The 27051-nt window shown below is 39.8% G+C and overlaps 1 protein-coding gene across 2 annotated transcripts in view; it reads right to left on the bottom strand.

Annotated features, from left to right (window-relative positions):
• CSGALNACT1 (chondroitin sulfate N-acetylgalactosaminyltransferase 1) overlaps window positions 1-27051 on the bottom strand; it is a 41665-nt gene that overhangs the window by 10609 nt on the left and 4005 nt on the right. For both annotated transcript variants that reach the window (XM_009101240.4, XM_030239269.2), the window contains 2 exons: window positions 6250-6503; window positions 3713-4631 (listed from right to left, as the gene is read on the bottom strand). In XM_009101240.4, the coding sequence (XP_009099488.1) occupies window positions 3713-4346 (634 nt within the window). In that variant the 5' untranslated portion in view covers window positions 4347-4631; window positions 6250-6503. The remainder of the gene's footprint in view (window positions 1-3712; window positions 4632-6249; window positions 6504-27051) is intronic.

Here is a 27051-nt window from a genome sequence, read left to right as displayed (position 1 = left end):
CCCAGCAGAACATCCTGCCTTTTACAAATTTTTTCCATTTCCAAAGGCTCTACTTTATTTGTGCCACCAGGACTTTCTACGTGATTCAGGAAGATGTGTCAAATAGCCTCAATTCCGAGATATGAACTATGAGGAGAGGAAAAAAGTAGTCTCAAAAAAGTAAACAAAAAAACCTTTTCCTTAAAAGATTGCTTCTGAAATTAAAGCCTTGGAAAGGCTAGATATTAAATATTGATAAAAGAACATTAATTGATTATCTATTGCTTCCACTACAGCAAATATATTTCAAAATATGCACCATTCCTTTCAGAGGCAGAGAGAAAAGTCAAAGCCTTTGGAAACCCAACATCAAAAAAGTAAACAGGAGCTCTGTGTCAGTAGATAGAATGGCCCTAAGATGAAGGAAAAGAACAAGTGAGAAGCAAAAATGGCCTGGGATGAAGAACTGATGAAAGAGCAGCAAGTCTCCAGTCTTCAGAGGAGCAAGTCCCAGGGCTCTCTAAAGAAATGGAAAATACCTGATGTCTATTCAGCAGGGCAGGCAAACAACTGCCACCTATATGGATCTACATGAAACGTGTAACTAGCAAACAGCCATCCATTCTTAACAAAATGCTCTTGAGTGGATGACAATTCTAGCCTCAGTTCTACAGACTACAGGCTTCAAGTCCCCTGGTGTCTCTAGAAACATTCCCTGGACTCATGTTCATTAGTTCCCTTCTGTTGGATGATGTAGGAGCCACTATGAGGATTTATCAAAATTTGCCGTCCTCGTTTTAACTCAGTACTACAATGCTGTTCCCATTTCACGTGCAGTAAAAGACAGCATCTTATCCTTTGATGAAAAGCATCATTTCTTTCTCCCACTAAACAGCCATGGCAAAATTCCATCAGATAGACAACTACCAGTAACTGCCCATTTGAGGAAGCAAAGCTACTCCTTTTTCATTTGCCTCTGAGACCTTGATTAAAATTCCAGTCACTACACAGCCACGTACTTCAAGCAGGAAAACTTTTGATCTAGCATATTTGAAGGTGTTATGGCAGGGCATTTCTTTAAAAAGCCAGGGATTTTTCTGGAGCTGTTCACATCAGGAAAGAATATCATCAGCCAGTGATTCCATTCATTTATGGAACACACTACTGAGGCTTGTCAGTCTTCGAATTATTATCTCCATCTCTGAGAAAATGAACAACTCCCAGATCTATTTGGCGCTGCTGCTATTTACATAAATTATTGACCAGATTTGTTATCCTGCTTTCTGAGCAACTGGCTTTCTACTGGAAACAGAACAGTCCTTTGCCTGCTTATAATACCCAGAAATTTCTTTTTTTTCCCCATGCTGTTTCTTACTGACTCCCCTTGGCAGAAAGCTAGTGAACTTGGTTCATAAGTGTGAGGAATAAGGGGGAGAGGGAATCATTACAGCAGCTGAACAGTCCAAGCGCCTCTGTCAGGAGAGAAGCTAAGCAGAGAAGCAGCCAGATGGATACATCTCGAGCTCCAGGGAGAAGGTGTGGCTCCCTTGGTTTTGACTAAGGGGGGGGAGAAATGGAAAATTCCACTACGTGTCAGCTATTGCTCTGAATGGAGAACTGAGAATCCTATCCAAATTTCATGTAACAGCAAATCTGCTGAGAAGAATTTTAACTCCAATGTAAGGTACTAGGGTCAGAGTCTAATTTCCACACATGTTACTCTGTCTAGAAACTGCAAAGAATGCAACAGTAATTTTAAGATGCCACAGAGATGAAACATTTCTCCCTAAGTGCAAGAAGTGTTTGAAGAAACATTTCCCCTCTGCAAAGACAAGAATAAATGCACAAAATTTTAAAAAGGAAGAGATACAGACCCCAACTGAGTTTATTGCCACACACCACCATCCTGCCTAGCAATGAATTAGTACTGAAAAAGTGATAGCAGGTGCCAGGATCCACAAGAAAAGAAAAATCCACACAGGAGGCCAAGAAAACAAGATTACTGTGCACAACTCTATGTTCTAGCTAGACTCAGGATCAGCAACACACTTGAGCAAAGCTGGTGTCAAAGGCATTTCTAAGTAGAGCAGGACACAAGGACACAAATCCCACATACTGACAGCAGCAGTTCAGATTTTAAATCCTGTCTCTGATCCTGATTTTCATTTCAGCACATCTCTCCACCTGATTAACCTTAAGATGAGAGCAGTAGCCCCACATTTAACAGGAGAGGAACACAGTTTTGTGTGCTGTTATTGCTTAAGCAGCTGAAAAACTCTTAGAGGGTTAGTGCTATTACTTTCAGTGCAAATCTGGGCACTCCCAAAAATCTCCAGCTGCCCATGGCAGTTCCAGAAAATGAAAACAGCTGGCTTGGTGTCTGGGTTCATGGACTTATGGCTGCTGTGTTGCTAGACTTATACTAAGTTGCCGGAAGCTGACATAGAATCCAGCTTATTACTCATTGTGTAGGCAGTAGCACCTGCAGAGCACTGTTTCCAAAACAAGTTCACAGTCCAAACTATACTTGAAATGCAGAACTGGAACAGATAACTCAGTCCTCCCTACACATACTGAAGTTACACAGAGCAATGGATTTTTTCCTTTGATTGGCAGTTTTTGCCATTCTTGGGAGAATAAAGTTGGGGGGAAAAAAGAGTGGCAGGAGGTCACAGAGATGTCCAAAGGGATTTGGCAGGGAAATTTTCTGCCAAGTCTCTTTGTTTACAGCCCCAGTATATGGATCACTGCATTTGCAAACAAATCAGTCTGCACTGATGAGTGAGAATTAGAATTTATTCCCTTGCACCTACAGAAGCAAGGACCTGCCCTGCAGGGGAGGACACAAGGAAGGTTCTTTGAGCTCAGACTGAGCTGTACACAGGCCTCCAGTTTCTTGAGCTCTGAGTCACATGAAAGGCTTCCTCCCTCTGGAGTATTTCACCATGGGATAAGAAAGCCAGTAAGACCATTAGTACATGAAGAACCTCCACAGACCCAGCACTAGTGCGCATCTCTTCCCCACATCTTTCTGCACTTGTTCCCCGATCACAGCATTGGTGCCTCTTCAAAGTCTCTTAATTATGCATAAAGGCATAATTCAAGACTAGAAATAACTGAAAATAACTCTGAAAGTCTTATTCTTAGTAAAACTGCTGTTGCTTAAGGGTGTGCCAGCAAGGATGCATGCCTAAAAGGACTGTGACTCTGTCAAAAGAGTGTAATGATGTCATTAATTACATTAATTGATATTAAGCAATGCGTGTCTGGAACATAACTGTTCTCCTCACCCTCTCACATGGAAGAGGTAGTGCCAAACAGTCATACATGCTTGTTCAACACCTATAAAAACTGTAGAAACATATTTTGAAAAGATAAATTAAACAACAAACAGAAAGGAGGAGAATGGCAGCATGGATTTGAACTGCAGTTGCCAATGTTAACTCTGGAAATAGATCTGGGAATCCAGCTGGGTCAATCACTCCTTGTTTTGTCAATTTTGAGGGAAGCACGTGACTTGAGAGCTGTGAGAACACATTGGTGTCACTACAGGACACAACAGGAAAGCTGCCATTTTGCAATTGTGCCTGAGACAGCATCGCTAGGTCGCAGCACTGGCACCACCCAGCCATCTGTGCTCTGACACAGCTCCCATCTCCCTCAGCAACTCAGTCACACCAGAACTCCTCCCCAGCACTGCGTGGACCTTCTAACCTGCTCTCTGCATACGAACCTTCAACGAAGTCGGAGGCTGTGTATACGCGGGGTTTTGCTTTGCTGACCCCGTCTGGCTTGTTCAAGCTCCCCACTGCTAACTCGATCACTTCTATCAACTCATCTCGCTTGTCCTTCCTTACAGGCTTCTCCTCGGGGTGCCGTGTCAGCCCTGTCTCCAGCTGGTACACCTTCTGGAGGGTGAAGCTCTCAAAGGGCACTGCTGCGTACTCTGTGGACAGCTTAACACCGCTGTGCACCTCGGCTTTGTCTACTTGGGAACGGAGGAAAGCCAACAGGTTGGCCTGGGCCTGCTCTTGCTTGCTGTGGTCAAGCTGAATGTCCAAGGGGTCTGGGTACTGGTTCTGCATGTTCTTAAGCTGCTCGGTCCTGCCCTGGAGCTCAGCCTTCAACTGGGCAATTTGTTTCTTCAAGCTGATGATGTAATTGCGGTGTTGCTCTTCTCGCTCTTGCAGAATGGCTTCATATCCCTCCTTCACAGTTGGACTGTGCACCCTGGGCAAGGAAGGCTGCTGGTTGTCACCCTTGGGTGTGCAAGCCAACATATAAACAATAGACATTGAGCAACAGGCCACCACCAGCAGGCCTACAAGTCGGGGAAGAAATAGAATAAATCCTCGTCGGAGAATCATATCTCAAAAAAGCAGAGTCTAACCCCACATATGCAACAGTTCTTGTATCCATGCAGTGCCACAGAGGCCTCTGGTCTTGGAGTACTCTTACACAGATGTATGTGCAGGAACTGGTTTGTCAGCTCCCTTGAAATGTGTGCTCTGTCTCTATATGGATCCCTCTCTGTAGCATACCCAGCAGGACCAAAAGACAAATTGTGAAGCAGACAGGACATGTCCTGATCCTCATGGCAACACCTATGTTGTTGCAATATGATCGGACGGTGGCTGATGGAGCCTGAGGACCTGAAAGATAAATGACAAAGACAGACAAGTCAGAATTTGGTCATTCAGTCAGATCTTTTAGTATGTTCTAATTTAGCTTGTTTCTCAGCTGCTCTAGCTGATCTCAAAGCTGTGAAGTGCTTGGGCTAAGACCTTAAAAGTGCCAAGTTCCTTATGCAGAAAATCCCATATGCATCCCTTTCATTGTTAATAACATGTCTTGGCCTATTGCCAATGGAAAACTAGTCCAGGCCTCAAAGACTCCCATGCTTCAGAATAACTTCGAAGAGTCTGGTGGTTAGTCTGGTGGTTGGGTGCTAAAGTGCTCAGTTCATCCAAGCATTGATGGCCCTTCAGGTGTTCTCAAATCTTGGAGTGTTCACTCAAGTTTTGAAAGGAAGGCACTCAGTCCCACAGCTACCACATACATTTTTACTTCCAGGCAGATTTTTTCAAAAACACCAGATGAAAAATATAGTCCATTCAAACATATGAAGCCTAACCTGGAGCAGAAATCTGATAACCAGAAAACTAAAAGCAGCTATCAAGGCCAATTACTGCAACTATCTTTGTTTCACATATCCTACCAGATGCTCTCATAAAAACCAAATAATGAGGAAGAGGACATATTCTAGGAACACTCAGACTGATTTTACCAGAACTCAACAGAAGCTTTGTTGCAATTTTGAAACTGTCATCATTGCACATTGTTTTAACATTTCAAGACCCTCTTCTGTTTCTTATAACATTAGGAAAATCTGTGCAAAAATGTACAGTACGACCATGTTTTCCAGTCTGCCTAGGACTATAGACCACAGAGAAGGTGGAACTGGGAACATTATAATTTTTAATAAAACTTCTTCAAGTATATATAGAAAAGGGGGAAAAAATTAGATGATTGGAGGTGAATACTGCTCTAGCTATAAGCTACACTAAAACAATTGTGCTGAGAACATTACCAGAGTGATTTTCAAAATCCCTTGGGTTTGGCCCAAACCCTTGCTGGTGCAAGGAGCTTCATCATTTACTCAGCTGACTGTACACTTAGGTATCAAGGCTGAGTAGCATCCTAAATAACACTTTGTTGGACACAAACACAATCAAATTAACCCCTTGGTGCTCTCCCCTTGGATGCACGCATGACATCATTACACTCTTTTGACAGAGTCACATGCATGCATCCTTGCTGGCACACCCTTAAGCAACAGCAGTTTTACTAAGAATAAGACTTTCAGAGTTATTTTCAGTTATTTCTAGTCTTGAATCAAAGTCTTATGTAGGAGTTTTTGTAAACTTCTCTGTAGCTTCCCCCCTCCTGCCACCCCCCATCTTGATTGACTATTACTCCATATGCAGCAGTTACACAGAGATATTTTTGATGTTTGGACTGTTATTATTTTATCAGTTCGCAGAGCTTCTGGGAAAAAACCCAACTTTGAGCAGGAATTGAGGGGGCTAGAATGAGCCATAAAAATAGTACTATATTTTTGTCAAAGTAATGCTAAATTACTTGTATAGCATTTACAGGATTCTCCAGAAAATGTCAGCATTTTCAAGGAAAGAATTGCTGATTTTCAAGAAAATATTCAAGCAGAGAAGAACGTACAAGGAGAAAAGTACAGGGTGTTGGCACCCTTACCTTTTTGATGTGATCTCTTTGGAACATCTTGGTCTGCTACAGCTTCTTCTCAGCTTGCCAAAACCATTGCCTGTTTATCTCCCTTCTCGTGCCTTTCCCAGAAAATGCGTGTACTATGAAAAGTGCTGTCAACCTCAGAACACCTCTTCATTGCTTTCACATTTGTCAGCTGCCTACATCTTCAGTCTGTCTCTCGTGTGGTGAAAGGCTGTAGTGGAGACGCTTCCTATGGATGCACTAAAAATGTTGGCCTCCTGCAATGTAAAGGAGCTTGTCAAAGCAGGGAAAATTAATCTGGGCATTTCTAACTGTACAACAGATCTGGCTAGAAGACTGTAAGAAGGTAGTGTGCAGGGAGACAGGGTCAGGAAGTGGTGAGATGTAGTACATAAAACACTGCTGTGCTTGTATGCTTCCCTTCACACAATTAGTCCATTGACTGAATTGGCAGAAGCTGAACATCAGTGAAAGGATTAGTTGTACTAACATGGTATAAACTGAAATTACATCTCAATGGCTTAGATAAACACACTATTTAATTTCTATAAGCAGCAACAGATCTGAATTTTGGTTAAAGAGCTCTTCAAACATTGACCTAAGAATATATAAGTATATAGATAGCCATGTTCACTAAAATGTAGTATCTCTCTCTTCAGGGTACTATCTCTTTTCTACATAGTTTTCTAGTTTGAAATCTCTGCCATCAAAGATGGATCTTTATAAACATTTCAGGACAGTAAATTAGCAGAGCTACTTTGAAACACCATTTTCATAGTAAGGAATTGGGACTATGGGGACTTTAACCTTCTTCACAGGATTTTACCATCATGACTGGAGACATCCTGACAAGAAGCTTTCATTGCTTGCACTCTGGATCTGTCTTATTAAATTGTACTGGTAGCTTCAGTGGCATTGCCTTACAGTGACTGACATTTAAATATACAGCTGTTACTGTACTACTATCTCATGGGCATGCTTGTGAAAACAGTCCTTATCCAGGTCAGTGCCAAAAAAAGCAGATTACTTTAAATCAACACCAAAGGTGGTCACAGCTAAGGCATGTCAGCTGCATAGGCAAGTACCAGAAAGCTGGGGATGGTAACTCCTAACAACCATTCTGTTGATTTCACCAGACCAACACAATTTCACACCAACTGAGATGAAGAGAAGACAAACTGAAATGTCAGGTTTTTTTTCCTAGGAACTGACAAAAACGCCTCTGTATTTCACAGCAGTCAGCTGCATCAAGTAGTATTAGTCTGTTTGCAAGGAGAAGCTGCAACAAATATGCAGTGATTAGTCTGGTGGCTGAGGAAAAGGACATTAATTCTTAAAAAAGCCTTCACTTACAAAAACATCTTCAACCTCAGTTCAACCTGTTAGCCCAGCCAGAGGTCAGCTCTGCTCACAGAGGTGCTTTTCACTTGCTTTCAAGGAGCCTGGGCCCAAAAAAATGCTCTAAACACAGAAACAGATTCTGTCATCACTTTAAGCACTCTGTAAACATTTCTGCACAGTGGAGGGTGTTTCACCCAATCACAGGGAGTGGAAAAAATGGAAAATTGGTTGGTTTGAAATTTCAGATGGTATGCACCCAATCACTGTGTGTCACCAACATCTGAATTTTTATTGGACTGTAGAGATACAGCAAATTCATCTCTACACAGAAATGACAATGTATTTCAAGTCTGAATTTTTGACTCTCGAAAACCACACTGAGAATCTGTGCAGGAGAAAGGGACTCAAACCAAAGTATCTCTGTATATATATCTCCTCTCTGAGCTTCACAATTTCTGCACTCCTCATGTTGAGGACAGAAATGAATGGCAAAAGCTCAGTCATATTTGCAGAGGCAGTGATCTCTCAGCACATGTGACATGAGCAATGCCAGATAATTCCATGTTTTTAAGCACTTTCTGCCACAGTTTATTATTGTAGGTGTAACTCAGACTGGCAACTCCCATTTTAGCTCACAAAACTTTGAAATTCCTTTTATTTTCTTTTTTTTTCAGTAGAGGCAGTAAGTGGCAGAAGCTGCAATTAGGTTTTGTGTAGGTGTTTGAAACATCTTCATTGAATAGCAGCACATGTCACTGTGAGATTTCACTAGAATCATAATAATCTCTGAGATGAGCTGTGGGGAGGAGGAAACAGATGTTCCACCCAGACTTTAAGTGCCTTACAAAAATAGAGAAAGACATTCTGCAGCCACTTGTAATTTGCCTTGAACTTCTTAATTACAAGGACTGTGCATAGCACTGCAGACAAATTAGTCTGCTTTAAATGTTAGGAGCAAGATTTTTCCCCTTAGCTTCTCAACAGAAATCCAAGACCCTCAGCAGAATAGGACATGTCACAGGGATTAAAATTTAGTCTCACATAACAATTTACATACTTTATGCAAAAATTAATTCTATTTCTCTTTATGGCTAGATCATGATTTCTCAGCTACTTCTCAGCCCAGTTCTTCTGTTTAGAGCTAAATTAAACAAAAGGCTGAATAAAGAAGCTGAATAAAGCCTGTCTGATAAATTGACTGGGTGTACCTTCTTGGCCTTCTTGTATTGTCCCCTTTTAAAAATTCTACTGCTCCCTCTTGGGTTGACACTCACACATCCCAAACAAACCACTCAAAGCCTCAACATCTGGTTTCCAATCTTCAGCCCAAATAAAGGGTTAGTAAGAAATAGTATTCAGAATGAAAATGTTAATAGTAGAAGACAGTATACAACTTATTGTAAAACTCTTCATTTCCTAATCTTTGATATCATTCCTCTTCAGGAGAAAATCTTACATTGTCACACATTCTTTCAGAAATTCTCAACATCTAACCCTGCCCACAGAAGGACAATTACACTGTTCCCTGCTGTAAATAAGAATTACAGTCTGATCCTCTTGCAAATAGGTTACAACAACTGTTAGAAGCTGACTTCAAAAGAAGAAACCCTCAAAACTTTAACAGTCCTGGAAATACTGTATTTTCCTCTTGTGAGGGAACAGAGAAGTAGCTGTTTCGTTCAAGAAGCAGCTTATATTTAAGATACTGCTATAGACTTCTCACTCTGGAAGCTACAAAACCTGTGCAAAAGTCCTAACTTTTACCTTTGATAGCATCTGGACCCCATTTTTGCTAATTTAATTGGGCTCCTCTTATAAGGGTGAAGCATTAACTTTATCTGCCGTGCCACTTTAGCTGAATTCTGAGGTCATGTGTACTTGTGTTAGACCATCCACTTACATGTGGTCTCATTGCTCATGAAGGGAACCTTCCCAAAGACAGTCCAGAATAGAAATTAGGATGACTCTGAAAGCCTTCTGCTGTCATACACAGTAAACATGCCAGAGTTGTTTTAACTTTTACAGTAGCCATTATTACTCTTACAGTAGACATCCAGTAAAAATTATTTCTTCTACAGTATCATTATTTATGTTTTAAATAAGGCACTCAAAAGGAGCGTTGAGGTCCCTTGGTCCTCCCAGTGCATACCTATACTGTGTGTGGGTTTATCAATGTGTATGCACACAAAAGAGTGAAAGCACCATTGCTTTCCTTTCTCCACTGTTAACAAAACTAGTTTAAAAGTTAAAAAACCCACAGAGGATAAACAGTAATTAATTTCTAACTACATCTGAAAAGAACCAGTGTAACACCTAAAATTATCTCCACACACCAATAACATTGTTTTTTCTGATAAAAACCCCATTACTTCAAGTAACTGCAACAACACTCCTGAAACTGCTTTCTCTGTCCCAGAACAATATTCTCTGTGTAAGACCTGGCAGTTTTCCGGAGATCAATAACCAGCCACTGCAAGGGTCTCTATCAGGAATGCTATTTCTTGTATGAGGTACTCAGATTTCCCCTTTACAACCAAAACAAACCACCCTTCTCTGCTAAACACATTGATCTATAGATGTGCAACCTGCACATCCTCAGTGCAGCTATTAGCTGGGTGTACTATAGGGCACTTCCAAAAGCCTTCACAGGACTTTCTTGCCAGTTTCTACCACTCTGTCCCTCCTCCAGTAAGGACATGACAGATCCATGTCTTGTCAGGCTCCAAAGAGGAAATGCAGAGAAGAGATGACAAGCATGCGATGCTGCTGCAGAGATGCTGTGACTTACAAAGACCATCTCCATAGTACTACAAGAAAAAAAAGACAAGGTTTTTCTCTAAATGTCCATTTCTCATAATCAGACTCTGGCCTGGAGTTTTAGGAATTCAGTTACTCCAAAGAAGTTTTGAACTTTGCTAAAATGGAGACGAGAAATATGCTCTTGAGTTGAGCTGGAATTCAGCCTGGTCTTTAAAGAGCAAATTAGCAAACTATCATAGTTTCCAGAACTAAAAAATTGTGGTAGAGCTGGACAGCTGAGATGTCCAGCTTAGCTGGAAGGTCAGCATCTTCTGAAGATGACTGTCACTTTAATTTCATTTAGGTGAGTGCCGTCTCTGTTTCATACATGTGGAAAAAAGGAGCATTTTTGTCCAACCATATGATGCTGCAAGAGCCCTATACAACATCAAATATAGCACCATGCTGAGAACAGTTTCTTTTTGTAGGAAATTAGCTAACAAAAAAAGGACAAGCTACAGCCAGGGAACAGCTAAATAATGCTGCTCTAATTTACTTCATTTTAAGATCTAATTGAACAATTTCCCTGCATGTAGTGAGCTTTCAGATAGACTAACTCAGCTTTAACATAACACCAATCTATACCAGCTTCTGAAATATCTTAGGATCAGAGTAATAAGGAAAAAACATAAAATCCTTTAGTATTTAAAACAAATAATGGGATACATTTTGCTCATCCATTTAATTCTGGACCTGGGAAAAAATACTGTTATTTCACTTCAAAATGTTTACACATGCACCCTCAGTGATTTACACAAGCAAAAGAAAACTGACTCCCACCACAGGAATGAACAGTCATTCCTTTTAAGAATGAAGATGTCCACAGCTTTATGAAAGTAGCTCAGGTCAGCAGCAGCAAGGCCTGTAAAATGGAAGAGATCTACACCTATGTGGGGACACTCTGTTGGTTTAGACCATCTCTTCATGACTGTTACTTAAAACATTTTCTTGTACAAAGTTCAAATGAATGTCACTTTATGTGAGGAACACCAAGGATTCTGCCAGATGTACATGCCACAGTAGCACAGTCAGACTTTCAATGGAATCTGAAGCCCAGTGTATGCACAGCTGTGATGCAGGTCCTGAATCAGGGAAGGTTTAGCACCTATCTAATAAGGCAAAAGCATCATTTATCCGTGCATGACTAAGTTGTGTTCAGAAACAGGAAAGCCTAGCTAGGCTGAGCTGCAGGGTGGAAAGTAATTTGTGTCTCTTCCAGTATTCGACTAGGACTTCTTTAGTCAAGGCTATAAAACCTTTCATATGTTTAGCTGCCAGTCCAGGCCTTCAGCTACAAGTGCACAGTGCAGTGAAAGCCTCTGATCTGAGAAAAGCTGTGAGGTGATAAAGTACAGTAACAGGGACTGGAGGTATCTATCCCATCAAGGTCCTTGTAAGGTAGCAACAGAGTTTTAAGATGTTTGAACAATCTAGCCTGACCTGGAGATAATGTCTTCCTCTCCTTGCCAGAAATCTCTGGTACAGCTAGAATGCTCTGTACCAAGCTAGATGTGGACTTGAACTTCATTAACTCCAGCAGAGTTGGCAGGGGAAGAGCTTTCCTCCCTCCTGAGTCCAGCATGTGGGAACTGAGAAGAGACATCTGGTTCCCACAAGTCTAATGTTATATTCTTATAGCAATGCCTAAATTTTGAGCTCCTTGTACTTTAAATGAAATTTTCTGTGTAGCATGGCATCAATACAGAGCTTTAAATAAAATAATTAACAGCAAAGGAGACAAAGGAAAAAAACATTTTGATAGTCAAGGTGTTAAGGATTAGGTAGGTTATCTAGGCTAAGCAAGAATTAGGAGGATAGGAACTAATTTTGCTGACCAAAATTACTTTTCATCTGTGGTTTACATTACAGGAGAAAATTAAGTTTCAGACTACAAACTAATAATCAGGAAGCCAGAAAACAATTACAACCTGATTCAGTATTAGAGAGGCTTCCCAGGCTCTGCACAGAGCACCAATACATGCAGCATTAACAGCTCCCAGAACTCCTGTACCAGCCCCAAGCTCCACTGATCTGCATTTCACTGTCAGTCTGGTCTGTACTGATGGACAGGAAGAGGCCAGGGCCCTGACTCAGCCCCCACTTCCTTCCCCCACCAGGTTAGTGTTAGTGTTACTCGGAAACAACATGCCACAAGGTCTCCTTTCCTTCATCACACTGTTTTGATACGTGGTTTTGGTCAAAGGCCCAGCATTTCCTTGATATACCAGGAAACCATCTCCTAGCAATTCTTTGAAAAGCCCAAGCTCTTTCAGTTATTTCAGTAAAACAGTTTTTCTCTTTCTAGAAGAAGTTTCCAAATATCTTTTCCATTTTTTAATTTGGGGCTCACATAATACTTGAATCTTACTGACTTCAACTTTATCATTAAACTAGCTAATTCTTTACTATGGAAACTTGAAAAGATAAATCACAGCAGAGGTCTAGGCAGAGATTAAAAGAAAGGAAAGCTTTTTTATATTTAATATTATACATTTGACCACAAAATTCTTCTTCCAAAAAGAATTTTTAAAACCCCAAACCTGAGGATGACCAAAAATTAAAGAACTATCTTGCAAAGCACAGCTGTCTACAAACTTTCATTCAGATCAATTGATTTCAACAGAATGAGGATGTTTATCATTGTATGATATTTTATCACTTATATAGATTTATTTTTAAATGAAATATTTCAATAGGTTGAGAATTCCTACTTTGTTTTAACTTAACAAATCACAAGGCTTCAAATTTCCAATTCCTGTCAGTTTTTGTAACTTTGAAGACGTCAAGATGCACACAGGTCCTCAGAAAACTGCTTTTGGTCAAATGGCCACAAGAAAAAAATGTTCTTTTAATTTTATGAAAAATGTCTTCACATTTCTATATCCTCTAGTTAAGTAAACCAAGCCACACTTTCAGGTGTTAATGAGACACCTGATCACAGTTACTTTGGTTAAGTTTTCATCTCTGATCCTCAAATCATATTAAAAATGAAATCTACCTTTCAATTTCTTTATAAGATACCTCAATTCAAACAAGTAGTCTGGTATTCTCTTTTACACCTCTCTCATATACCAAATTACAGTCATAAACATAATTTCTCATTGGTCCTTAAGAAATTTCAGTTCCCTCATTGACTGTATTGGTACCTGGGATTAAAACTGTAGTTTATTAAGGAGATTTTAATTGCAGTTATTGCATATTGTCAATAGTTCTTAAACCCAGTCATTCAGCTAGAAACACATTAAATGTTAACAGTTTACACAAGAGGCATCCTGGTTCTCTAACACAGAGCTGATTGACAACATAAGTAAAACCAGTTCCCCCAGCCAGCAAGATCTGTCCTTTTTTCCCCTTGTTACACAGGAGAGGTACACCCTGCAGTCAGCTCAGCATTTCCTGAAAAGTTACAAAGAGCCAATCCCTTGAAAGAACTTCAGGCTTCAATCAGAAGCAAAACCATTTCATGTGAAGTTATGAAATAATGCACACAACATGATCTTACTCTGTAACATTTTTCCTCATTGTACCATGAAAGTATCTGACTTGGTTTAATGTAACTTTGTATCAAAGTTGATGCAAACAATGTTTTTTTTTTTTAGGATAGTTAAATTTTTTTTTAAGAAAACAGTTTTCTGCTTATCCTTGTTCCTTAGGTGCAACGTTTTTCAGAATACAGGAATAGAGAAAAAAGTGCAATCTCATAGCCTACCAGAATACTTAAAGAAAAGAAATTTCCTTCTGAGTTTAAGCTTCATGCTACTGAGTCTTTGTTTCTCTCCACAACAAAACCTGTCTGCAAATGACAGCATTATTTTTATTTTAACAAAGATTGGCTACGATGTGTGCTGGCACATCTGTGTAAGCTAATGAAACAAAAAGAATAAATTGCTGCTGTGTCTTTACAGTTTTCTCCCATTCCCTCATTTTAATACTTCACAGGTCTCTGTGGAATATTAAAATCATATCATTTTCAGCACCAGCTTGTGGCAGCTTAATTCAGTTTAACTCCCTACATCTCCACTACTTTCTTTCCCTATGTTCTGTTATCACAGAGCAAGGATTCAACAAGGGCTATTAGAAACAGCAGTGAAATGTCTCACTACAAATAGTTCACTAGTCCCTAAGAGAAAAATCGTTCTCCTATGGATGTAAAAGCATCTCCTTTTTCCAACTGTAGTCAAAATAGCAGTCAGAGTTTTCCAGGACTGGCACCTTAAGGACAAATGTCAAGAGAATTTAACAGCCTTTTGTTTAAAAGAGGAAGGAAAGTAACTGTTGGTGGAACATATTAGTTGTTAAACAGTAGCTGAAAGCTCCTACAGGAAGGAATGAAATATGAGCAAATGGTGTCAGCATATGGATGTAGACCATGTGATGAAAAGCAAGTCATACCTGGTTTAACAAAAATTCACATAGAGAGAGAATTTTTAAGCACTAGGTTAGTGCCTGCACAGGGGATTTTGGTGGTTTAATTCTCTTGTGTGGCACGTACCCTTGACAACAAACTTTGCATTGAAAGCATGACAAAAACTCAGTGAAACTGAAGAAACTGTGGGAAATCCCTATGTTCTTAAAGGAAAATATAGAAATGAAAAACTGCCTGATGGAGCAGATTACATCAGCCATCTATGTAATGGTTTACATTGCATCTCTTAGAGGATACCAAGTGCTTTGGAAGGAGAAAAAAAGATTTTGTATAGCAAAGAAATCTTTTTTAATGTTTGTGATTTTGATGATCAATTTATTCCCTAAGCATAAGCTTGTATTTTTGCAGATATGCACAAGAAATAATTCTTCTGTTTGGGAAGTGTTACTTTCCTTCATTACTCCTCTGGATTTTTACCCTGATTTTGACTTCCATTGCTTCAAAATTGGTATTTTCCCATCTCCTTGTCAGAGAAGTTGCATACTACTACATGTTTAGGTACTGCTTTTAGCTACTTCTGAAAGAGGACAGCCAATTTCAAAAGCTACTCTTCTGGATCAGTACTGCACCTGATTCTATTAAGCTGCAGTCAAAAAGGACAAAGAAAAGTGTATTATATGTAAATAACTGGAAAGTTCAAAGAACATTATTATCTTACAGACAATCATAGGCAGAACTCTCCCTTGTTTATTGTAAGAGACATGCTGCTGAGAGATCTCATTTATTACATTACCTAAGGTCAGGCTCCTGCACTTATCTCCTGAATTGTCTTCTGGACTCCATTTACCCACATTCCTAATGGGAGCCCAGGGAACTTACCTGGCTAACTTAATCACCTAAAGATCCATCATCACACGATGCCAATTAACTTATTTTACATAATTACAGTGTGTTCATTAATGCCACAACTGAACTAAGGTAACATACTAGGGAGTAGAAACCCTCCTGATAGCTTTTACACACTGACTTGCCCCATGTAAGACTAATCCAGTGTCCTACTGTTTATTCAGTTTATTTCTAACTTCAGTTACTTTTACAGAATTAGAAGACATCAGCCAACCTGTATAGTGCAATAGTTCAGTGTATCTCCAGCAAGTCCAACACACTCAAGATGCACTCAGCAGAAAAGGGAAAGAATATAATGAAAATCAGCTGGTTTTGGCCTCCCCTTTGGTTTTCTTTACACCTATTTCTGCTTTATTTCAGATATTCTACCTCAAAAGATACAGTTGACTCAAAATAAAAAAAGATGCAAGAATCAGGCACCAGTCTGAGTTAACAAGCTGCTTGCCAGCTGAGGAGTCATGCACACATCCATTATTACAAGCCTAAAAATAGCAAGCCTTTGAGAAGCTCTTAGAACAGCAAAATATGGCATATTGATATAAAAGTAATTTGTGGATGAAAGAAAAAAGATGGTAAGAAGCTATTTCAATCAGATGGTTAAAGAAATAAAGCAATTTAATCCCAACTTCCAGAGGCAAATATTGTCATCACTCTAACAGTGATGTTAGAGCCAACTGCTCTACCTGGGGTCTTGCTGCATTCCTTTCAGAATGTCCAGGCTCCCAGGAAGTGGGGTCTACTCCAGATGAAAGTTACACAATTTCCTATCACTCCTTGCACATTCTCTAGCTGTTTTTCCTGCCCATTTTGTATTCCTCCCCAGCAAACCTTCCCAGAACAATTTTGTTCCTTACTGTTCAACACTTTGCACAGTAGAAGTCAGGTCCAGTTGGACTCTCAATGAGTCTGTTATGACAACAAGGCATCAAATACCAGGTGGTGGCCCATGGCTTCTTCTTTCTCTCTAACAGATGTGCAGACCACTTCAGAAGCCCTGGCAGAACCAACTTGGCTGGTCTACTGAAATGACACATTAGTGCTGGCAATCAGCCTGGAAACCTTAAATATGGTACAAACTGTGACTCCAGCCCAGAGGAAAAAGGGTAAGAAAATGGTAAATACCTTGAAATTAGAACTCTATAATTTCATCTATCCTTTAAAATCAGGAGTTTAAAACTAAACACTGTGCACATATTGCAGCTACACAGTGAGGTTCCTCATTTGTTGGCAGATCTGGAATTTCACATGAGTCTGTCACACAGGAGCACTAGGAGAAATTTGTAGAGCAAATGTGAGGTAAATACCCCTGCCATGATCTCACAGCATCATTTTCCACCTCCTTCTTTTAAGAAGGGCACACCCTCAGGATGACTATTTTGATGTGTGCACCATTTGCTGGGTGGAGGCTCTACACACTCCTTGACTTCCAGAAGAGATGCCCCATGAAATTCATGCCCTCCAAGAAGGAATTAATTTCTCCTTTACTAGCTGAAAGCTGCAGTTTAAGGAGTGCAGCTACACACAAACCTCCAGGCTGCAGTTATGGGATAGGCCTTCTATGTCCATTAGCACAGGCAGAAAAGGATTCCCAGCCCGGAGACAAGAGGAGCAGCTGAGAAGTGGCTGAACTGCACACGAAAGTCCCTCTAGATATGGGTCCCTGGTGTCCAGCCAAAGGGGGCAAAACTAAAGAAAACTAGATGTAACAGCTGGGAAGACCTTCTTTTAGGCAGCCTCCTTTTCCAGAGTAGGTCAATCTAAGAGCCTTTCTCTGAGTACACACTGCACTAGATGCTCATGCAATAGAGCATTTGTCAGCAGCACATTTTATGGCCTGGAAAGAAATGAAGTTCAAGTGCTCATGCTCCAAAGCACTGGCAAAACACAGCCATCCCGCAGCCCAAACCCACACTTTAGCACAACACTGCAAGATGCAGGCTATGCTCATTAGACAGGGCAGTTCTCAGGTGTGATCCACTTCAGTTTGCAAAGCTGACCAGAAAAAAATCACAAAATGATGAGAAAATGCTTCCACCACAGCTGCAGAAGACGTTACAGTTTAAATATTTTCTGCACCAGAAGTGCATGATTTTGAAGACCCCAGCATGGCCATTTCCTGGTGGAATAAACACCTCATCAATCTCAGCTGGAAACACTGCATCCATCCCTGGGAACACCGAGGAGGCTTTCTGAATGACACACTGTTTTTTTTCACCGGGGTGGCAATGAGGTATCTAGATAAGGTTTCTCACACAATTCAAACAGTGCACAGACTACTTGAAAGAAGATGCTAAAAGGAGTTGGTTCACTGTGAAAGCAGAGCTCAGCTTTGAATTTCATTAGAGAGATACTGAAACATGTAACCAAAACAGAATAATCTTACAAAAAGGATATTACTGGGATTGTGACTAAATTTTTTTCCTTTGAAAAAGGGAAGTTCCACAAGGAGTTAAGGTAATGATGACATGATACCGGAAGAGGAACATTTGTAATGTGTAGTACTAGTTCTACTGTAACTGAAAACCATAAAGACACACTTACCTGTGCCAGAGACAAAATACTCTGTATTCAAGGGAACATAAAATCAGGAACACTGACACAACACTTTATTAATACTTGTCAGATAACATGAGGAAGTCACACCATTGACTTCAGTAACTACCGAGAAATCAAATGAGAAAGAATTTACAAATTGTAATTTTCTATTAAAAGCAAATCAGCTGTAGTGATGGAAAGCAAACATTTTCACACATCTGATTTTATACGTCCTTGGTAGATTTCAAAGGTGCAGACACAAAATGAAAATTATTTTTAGAGCCCTATAGCTGAATACATGTAGTCAACTTTTGCTACTTTCCCCCCTATAAGTAGGCATGTTCTCAGCAATTTTCCCTTTTATTCTGGAATGCCATTGTGACTGGGGATCAGGAGACTTTGGGTTTGTCTTATTTCCCAAATTACTTGAAAGAAAAAAAATACAAAGAGTATCTATGTATCACCTAAATGGAAAAACTAAATTATTACCAAGGTCATAATGATTTATTGTGGAAGTTTTAGTTTCATTTTTAAAGTAAATTTTTTAAAAAATGTTCTTTTCAAGGCATAGAACAGTATTATCTGCTGAATGTCAATCAGTACTGATTCTTTGTAAAGCATGTTGTCAGTCCAAAACATCAGTACAGCTGTAGTAACTGCTATTAATGAACATTGCAAGGAGACCATCTGACCAGAGCCATTACTTAGACCAGTCCATGCCCTGACTTCATTGAAAATTACAGTAATATTTTTTTTAGTCCTTAGTTAATCTATTAAAAATCAAAATGTCAAATCCCTCTGATTACCTCAGCACATACACTGTGATTGAATGTCTGAAAGGAGCTTCAGACATGCTTTGCACCTTCATGTCACATGCACAGGGTCACTAAAGAACAGAAACACAAACCTTAAAATTCATTACCCAGCTGATGCCATTTAAGCTCAGCAATCAACTTACAAACTGTGTATGCAAGACAGGAAATCACTTGCCAAGATGACATTTACAGTCTAAGTAAACAAGCAGCACAGTCTAGATTTCCTAATGCATCAGGCTGTTTGCAGGCTCTGATTGCTGCTGCTTAATGCTCAGACCACATGCATGCAAAGAGGCCATATGGTTGTGAGAAAACAAACCACTCTGCTTAAAGCTGAAACCTGCATCCTAGGAATCAGAAAGGACTGGGTTAAATGGTGGACTGTGCTGTCTTCAAGCATTCCTCTGGTCTCCTCCATCAGCATCTATATACCTTTGTTGGAGTACTATGGACTCACTTTGCTTTGCTAAAGGGATGGAAAAACATGTTTGGAAGAAAGATGTGAGGAGTAAACAAATGGACACAAAAGATGAGGGCATTTGTGGAACCACTTAGAATTACTATGTGGCTAAAATACCCTTATAATGTGAGGAAATTGGCTGTGAGTAAGTTTGCAGCTACAAAGAGCCACAAAACCTCAACACGGTTTGAAGCGGTTTTGCTGAAGGGAAGCAGCTGTAGCAGCTGGCCTGGCTTCTGAAATGTGTTTGGGAAAAAAACCCCAACAAAACAACAAAACTCCCCACATGTTCAAGACATACATATCTGCAGAGAACATCAGGAGAGCCTTAGAGAGCTCAACAGGGGCTGGATGAGAACCACACCTCTTCCCAGGAAGAGTGCACAGGGACCCTCACTCAATTTGCTCTCTTATTTTCCCTGTGCAGCCTCCACCAGCTTTTGTTCTTCCAGAGGTAGGCTGGGTTAGAAAGCTCTTAACACTCCTTTTTCCATCAAAAGTATTTATCTGGGAAAGTCCAATAGGCCTGAAGCCAGCTACAACAAACTTTCTGGGCACCTCCAACTGTTATGAAATGTAGTGACTCAGCCAACCTACCTCAAAAATAAAACATATTTTATTTGTTTACTGCAACTTAGTAAGCCAGGGCAGGAAAAAAGAAAGCATCAGAAAGGACACATCCCCACATATCTTCATCTTAGAAAGCTTAGTCCTTCTCTCTGACCCGAGGCAGGTGTCTCTGCCTGGCTTTCTGCCTCCCCATAGACTTTTGACTGTCTGCCTCCCTCCCCAGGCCCACAGCTCTGCACTTCAGACACTCCTGGTCACCTGTCCCGTGATGCAGTTGAATCAGAGGTATCAGTGCTTATTTACAACCAGCATTTCCTCACTTATGTTCCCATTGCCATGGTGAGCAGCAACAGAGCCTGAAATATAAGGTCAAAACACAGCCTAGATATCTCCCACAAGCCATATGGAATAATCATTTTCTGAGGAAATTTCTGGCAAAAATTTGCGCTTGCTGTCTGACCAAAAGCACACCTCAGCTCAGCACTCTGGACTCCTAACTGAGCTCCTGAGACAGAGAACAATAAACATCACTAAAAAGCTTGAGCTCAGATTCCTCTGCACAAATGGAAGAGGATCTTGCCAGTTCCTTATAGGTTATCAGTGTTACTTCTTTGATCTCTGTCAGCCTCACTGTGTTTCCTTCTACCATGTGGAAGTTAAGGCCCATGGCACATATATGCACCGCTTGCCAAGCACCCCAACATTACTACATTGGAATTGATGACTATTTTCCATCTTTCAGAAGCTTTTCAGCTGATCTTTGCACAAATAATGTATGACAATATAGGTTGCATCTGAATATATATGGAAAGACAAACCAGACCTCTTTCCCAGTTAGTATTCCACTGAAAACCAAATGTTGGTCTGCATGTCTTGGATTACTCAGAGATAATGCAGTTAGCAGCACAATGCAGTTAGGTGAACTGTATCAAACTAATCAGACATCAAGACAGAGGAAAAAATAGGAGAAATCAAATGAACCCTGGAAAGAGACATCAAGTCCAGGCTGCCAGGACTGCACATACCTGAGGAAAGATGAAAATTACTATGGTAAGTACATTACAATTTAGGCCAGCCTAAGAGGGAGGCTGTCCACTTCGTGAAAACCTGGACCAAAGCAGATATTCACCATAAGAGACTGTGTTCTGGAGACAGGTATGAGGACCCAAAGTATGAAGCACCAAAAAGGCAGAGATGTTATAACAACATACAATCACTGCCTTGTCTCAGCGGGAGTCAAAATTAAATTACTGGGACCTACCAGATTTCAGTATTAATTGACATTTCTGGGCATTAAATAGGATTACTCAATAGATGAGAACACAGAAGTGCAGTACTGACAATAAGTGTCAATATATCAGAGTGCTGATACTGCAGCCCAGTTTGGTATCCTAGGCTTGATGAATAATACACTGGGCAAGACATAAGCTTTTTATTTCTGTGTTACCTCCTGTATCACCTCAGCCTTCTCTGGATTAATTTTAAAACAGCTATTTTGGAACTTGTGAAAACAAAGGCACCTCCATGTCAGTTTTAGCTTGGGAGACTGTCAAAAATCCAATTCTAGCTGCAGCTTATGTAGAATCAAATGCAGATTTGATTCTACATAAGCTCTCAGGCCTTCATTTTTACAGAGGTATCACAACACGAAGACATCAGCTGTTTTTTCCTCTGTGAATTGCAACAGATCTTCTCTACTGATAAGTTTTCATGCCATAGTTGCTTTCTGATCTGAAAAACAACAATGCAATTTAGAAATTCTTCTCCTCTACCTTGATACAACCTTGAGGAATGCAAGTGAATTCATTTTATTCTGGAACACCAGCAAGATGAAATAGAATAAAAAATTTAAAAGAGATCAAAATTAAGAAAAAGATGTAATATCCAATGAAAACAAATATTTAGCCAGAAAATAGATATAGCTGAATGGAAATTGCCCTGTGCAATTTAAAAGTGCTGGTAACGCTTTTTTGGCTTGGCTTTGTTGTTTCAGTCCTAAGAGATCTGAAATGTTTGCCTTGAACTGCTACTGACCATACACATCAGTCTGATGAGAAAGACCAAAAGTTTAGTAGGAAGTGTGTACCATAAGCTGATTATCAACAGCCCAGAAGTCGTATCATTCAGCAGGCAAAAGCACACTACAGCCTTCACATAGGGAAATAAGCCCTCTCTTGAAGAAAGCCCATGGAGTAAAAACAAAAGAACACTGTAAGAAAGAGCAAAAGTTCTCAGTGCATTGAGGTGACCAGTGTGCAGCACATCAGAACTTTCCAAAATACTACTGCACTTTCTAGGTCACCACATGCAGGTTCCAATATCTTTCCAAAGGCAAAAGAGTCTGGAAACTCATCTGGAAGATAGTCCTGATCAATTCCTAGGTGACAGATATATGTATATATATATATATATATAGATATATCACTATGCTATAGGAGACTGAACTGCAGCACATGCAAGCCAAGTCTGAAGGTAAGATGATCCTGTGCAAGTAATTTCCCTGTCTTCTTCTTGATATTTTCAGCTGTAGCAAAGACAATAATGATGATGCCCACTGTACTATGCATTTAGATAAGATGATGAAAATAAATAGAAGTGGATATGTACTTAAGATTAAATAACTTGCTATGGCTTCTTCTCTTCACTGACTATCATGCAAGGAAGCTTAACAAGATATTGAACTGAAATGCATCTGGAACTGGACAATCCAGATTCAACCCTAGCATTATTAAGACGCTGAATACTTCTCCAAAAATCTCAAGGTGAAAGATCAGAATTCACCTCTAGATCAGAATATCACCTCTAGAAGGTGGGAGTTTTTCCCTCTTCACAGGTCTGTTATCATAGATATTAATTGGAAAATGTCTATTTACTTTAAGTAGGAGGGGGAAAATGTGCCCAGACTGGAGATGCCCATGGCAGGTGCAGTGAAGAAACAAGAAACTAAAGAAGTCTAAACCAACATGAAAGCTTTTAACATGCCACTGTAAAGGTTCAAGTATCAGTAAACAGAATCTAACTGACTCTGTGACTTTTAAGAGTCAGATGATTTTATCACCAATCACCTTAATGATCATGTATACTCAGCTGAGAGGAGCTGTGGGCACAATTTGACTCTCATTATTTGAATCCATAGATTTTTTTCAATTTCCATTTTTTTGTAATACAATATAAAAGTGAAAACACAGCTCCTAAAAGAAACAGCAGAAAAGTTTTACTGAGCAATCATATAAACATAGAATACCGGGTTGAAAGGGGTCCTCAGGACAGTTTTGCAGTGGCACTCCCAAAGTAATGCTCACTTCACCTGTGCCATTCTTCCATCATGAAATCACACCCATAAGCTTGTAATCCAGCCCAAGGACTCCAAAGAAAAATGTAGTTGTCACCTGTACCTGATGTTCATCTAAATAACAGTCCCCAGCAGCAAGAAATTGACACAGCACAGCTATTTATGACACCAGCACTCTGTGATCTGCCTCACCCACACCTTCTCTCTTTCCTTGGTAACTCTGGAAAAGAGCTTACCCTTCCCTTGGACTCCCTTTGATAGCAAGGGACATCCATTTGGCTCTTCTCAGTGGAAGGAAATCCTCATGGATCTAAGGTACCTGTGACAGCCAAGGCTTACCTATTCTCTATTAATGTTTGAGCACATTAATCAGCCCAGATAAAGATTAGAATGGATGCAAGGACTCCCTGATGACTTTTCCCCCAAAGCCAAATCTCTTCTTTGCCGCTTTATGAAAGTTGAAATATTTATGTGGTAATGTACCAATATCAAAATTCTATGTAAGATTTTTTAACTCTAGGATGGAACTTCAAAAGGAACTAAAGAAATACACTTAATCTGCTCTGTGAGTACCAGCACTTCTGTAAAACAAATACAGCAGCAATGAAGGATCTCACAGGATGCAACATCTTTAAACTCAGTCTCATGCAGCATAAATACAGTCCCTTGATTCATCCATCCTCTGTTCTACCTCCTCTAACTGACTACATTTGAATCATGCATATGAGAAAAAACATCAGGACGGTACCGTTAGCTGCACCACAAGTCGCAGAAGCACAAATGGCATGGAATGTCTAAGCCTTTTAATAATGATGCTCTTCTCTGCTGCAGATCACCTGGCACATAGAGTTCAGCTCTCTGAAAAAATAATGCAGTCACTCCCTGATTAAATTACTCCTGGAGTGGAAAAGACATTGAGCAGCCTGCCTGTTTCAATTGGCTGTGTAGTGACTGAGCTCCATGAATATGGAAATAATTAGAAATCCTAGACCAATATAGAGGAGGATGAGGAATATGTGACCCACATAAAGGCCATGCTGGAGTCGCCTGAAAGTGAAATCATAGTGTAATGTTAAACAAGTGAAAAATCCTTGATATCAGTGATGAAGGTTAGAAAACAAATGAAAATTACTTCAGTAAAATGCCAGAGGGTACCAACTGAGATACAAAGCCTTTTCAAACGCATTTTACAAGCTCCTTTCTCCTAGGAAAGAGGAAAAATTGAGATTTTATTTTAAATCCTAATTCATAATTCTAATCCACACCTTTGTGTCTATCTTGCTCTTGATGTTTAATAGGTTTACAAGATTACTAAGTAGCTGCCAGACAAGTTTTTCTACTTGGGCTCTGAAGCTTTGACCTTAGTAGTAGTTAATAGCCCAAAAGATCCTAATCAGAGTATGAGAAATGGATAAGTACCCTAGGAAAACCAAAAAGCTTCACCAGCAGATGAGCCCGTTTTCACCAACTCAAGCAGATGAATGGATTGAAAAAAAGTAAGAAAATTATGGGCCTGAATTTACTGGAAAAATTCTGTCACATACATCTGTAAAATCTCTAAAAAAAGCTTTCCTTGGATATGACTCACTTGCCCACCTGTGCTAACCAGGAAGAACCAGCACTCCAGTATAAGAGGTGCTTTGGTGAAATTGAAGTGCTCTGCTTCCCACATACTCCTGCAGCTGGAGTACACAGCACATGCAGGCGCCTCATATAGCTCTGTCTCTCCTGCCACTCCCTGGAATTGCTGGCAAACAAGGTGTGTAACAGCAGCCTTCTTCAGCTCCTTCTCCCTGGCTGTCATAGCAAAAGGCAGATCCAAAAACAAGAAAGAAAAATGAAGTCAAAACCACACTGGACAAATGCAAACATCCATGCCCATTAAATTCTAACCTTTTTTGTCCGCATCTGAAAACTAGGGCCACCAATTCATAACAATATTTTTATATTTTTTATATCTCATTTTCTGAAATGTGCTCTCAAAACAGTTTTGCAGGTACCTTACATTTGTGAAGATCTAGTTTCTTAGCGTAGTTAGTTCCTAAGGATTTTGGAGTGAAGCTTTATTTTCCTTTCTCTAATGCTAAGAAATTTTCCTTTCATTCCTTTAACATTACATAAGTGCTTTTCATTTCCTGAACAATTTTCAGAGAAAGCTGCTGTATTTTTGGAGTAGCTTATTAATTCATAAATTTATATACATAGTTCAATTAAGCACCAGAAAACTTCACCATTGACTTTTATCTCATAAAATCACCTTACAGTATCCTGTAAATTGAAAGGCCAGTGGCATGTTTTCTATCCCTGTGGCTCAAGCAAATCTCTGTATCAATTTTTAAGCTAGCAACCCCTACTTTCACAGTAAGTTCATTAATCTAAAATATTTCTGTTTAAATTTGCTAGGATTAGAGGTAACATTATGATGTGTTATATATTCCCTACAGACAGTTTTTTACTTAATAGCAGTATGATGAGAAAAAAGCAGTGCAGGTAACATGATTCACTATGTACACCACTGCGTATTTTGCTAATAGCTTTTTACAAGATTTCCCCAAGTTTATTTAAAATATCTTCCCTGAAATCTAAAGGCTGCAGCTTCTCACAAATAAAAGAATATAAAGTTTCCTGTACAAAGGGTGTTTCAAAACTGTTACCTCTATTTTCAGAATATTCTAACTGAAGAGGAATGCTTTTCTAAAATACTGTCTCCACATTAAAAGCACACATGGGAAAGACTATTTGATGTAAAACTCCTCCTTTCAAAATCAATACAACTCAAAGTTTCCCTCTGTGAAGAAAGACGGTACGTACGTGGTCATTGTAAATGTTAATGAAAATATCAGTTGCAGGATACATGAATGAAAAGAACCCAAATATAGACATACTCTGGTCTGGGCAAGTTGAAATCCAATTGTCCCATCAGGGATTGGGTGACTGGCTACCAAAGCTAAAAAATAAATATGCACCCTTCAAAACTGGAAGCCACTTGGTTCACCGAGTGATTACCACTGATCCCTGGCACATGTAGCTCTGTCTAACTCTGTTATGATCATGGCCAGGACTTTCATAACTACCTTCTATTAAATCAATTCATAGGGGAAAATGCTGGAAAAAACTTAAAATTGTACAAGTATTAAAATCAAACTTTTAAGACTGAAATGTTCTGCCTTTCCAAATGTAGTTGAAGTACCACGTTGGTAGCAGGAATGGCAGCACAGGTGACATAACATCTCCTTACCTTTCACCATTCACATCTCAGAAAAAGATGTGAGTGCAACACAAACCACTGACCATCAGTACTGGTCTGGGTAACATGAAACTCTCTGAAGCTCTCTGCCTTGGTGCATGTGCCTGGGAGACCTTTGAGTATTCAAACACTCCTGTGGTTTGAACATTTTGGCCTGTAATTAAGCCAACTTTCAAAAGAAATGATCTCTTAGTAAACCAGGTGGAGTTACATGTCACTCAACTGGTTTGAAAACTAAGTGATTCTAATTTCTAAATATGGCTATACAATAAACCATAACCTAGTAGGAAAAACTCTGACTCTAAATGCAGGATATATAAGTCCAGGTTTTGGTTCTGCCCCTGGCCCACCAGCAAGATTCCGTCTGAGTCTTCTCACCATACGTAAAACGGGAACAATAAGAGAATTGCCTCAAAATCTGAGTAACATTATAAGCGGATGATTAATAGATATATTGGGCTGCTGACTTTTGGC

Source organism: Serinus canaria, chromosome 4 (genome assembly GCF_022539315.1).
Source record: "Serinus canaria isolate serCan28SL12 chromosome 4, serCan2020, whole genome shotgun sequence".
In the NCBI taxonomy this organism is placed as follows: Eukaryota; Metazoa; Chordata; class Aves; order Passeriformes; family Fringillidae; genus Serinus; species Serinus canaria.
Note: the sequence above shows the minus strand (reverse complement) of the source record. Positions and strands in the feature narration are given on the sequence as shown.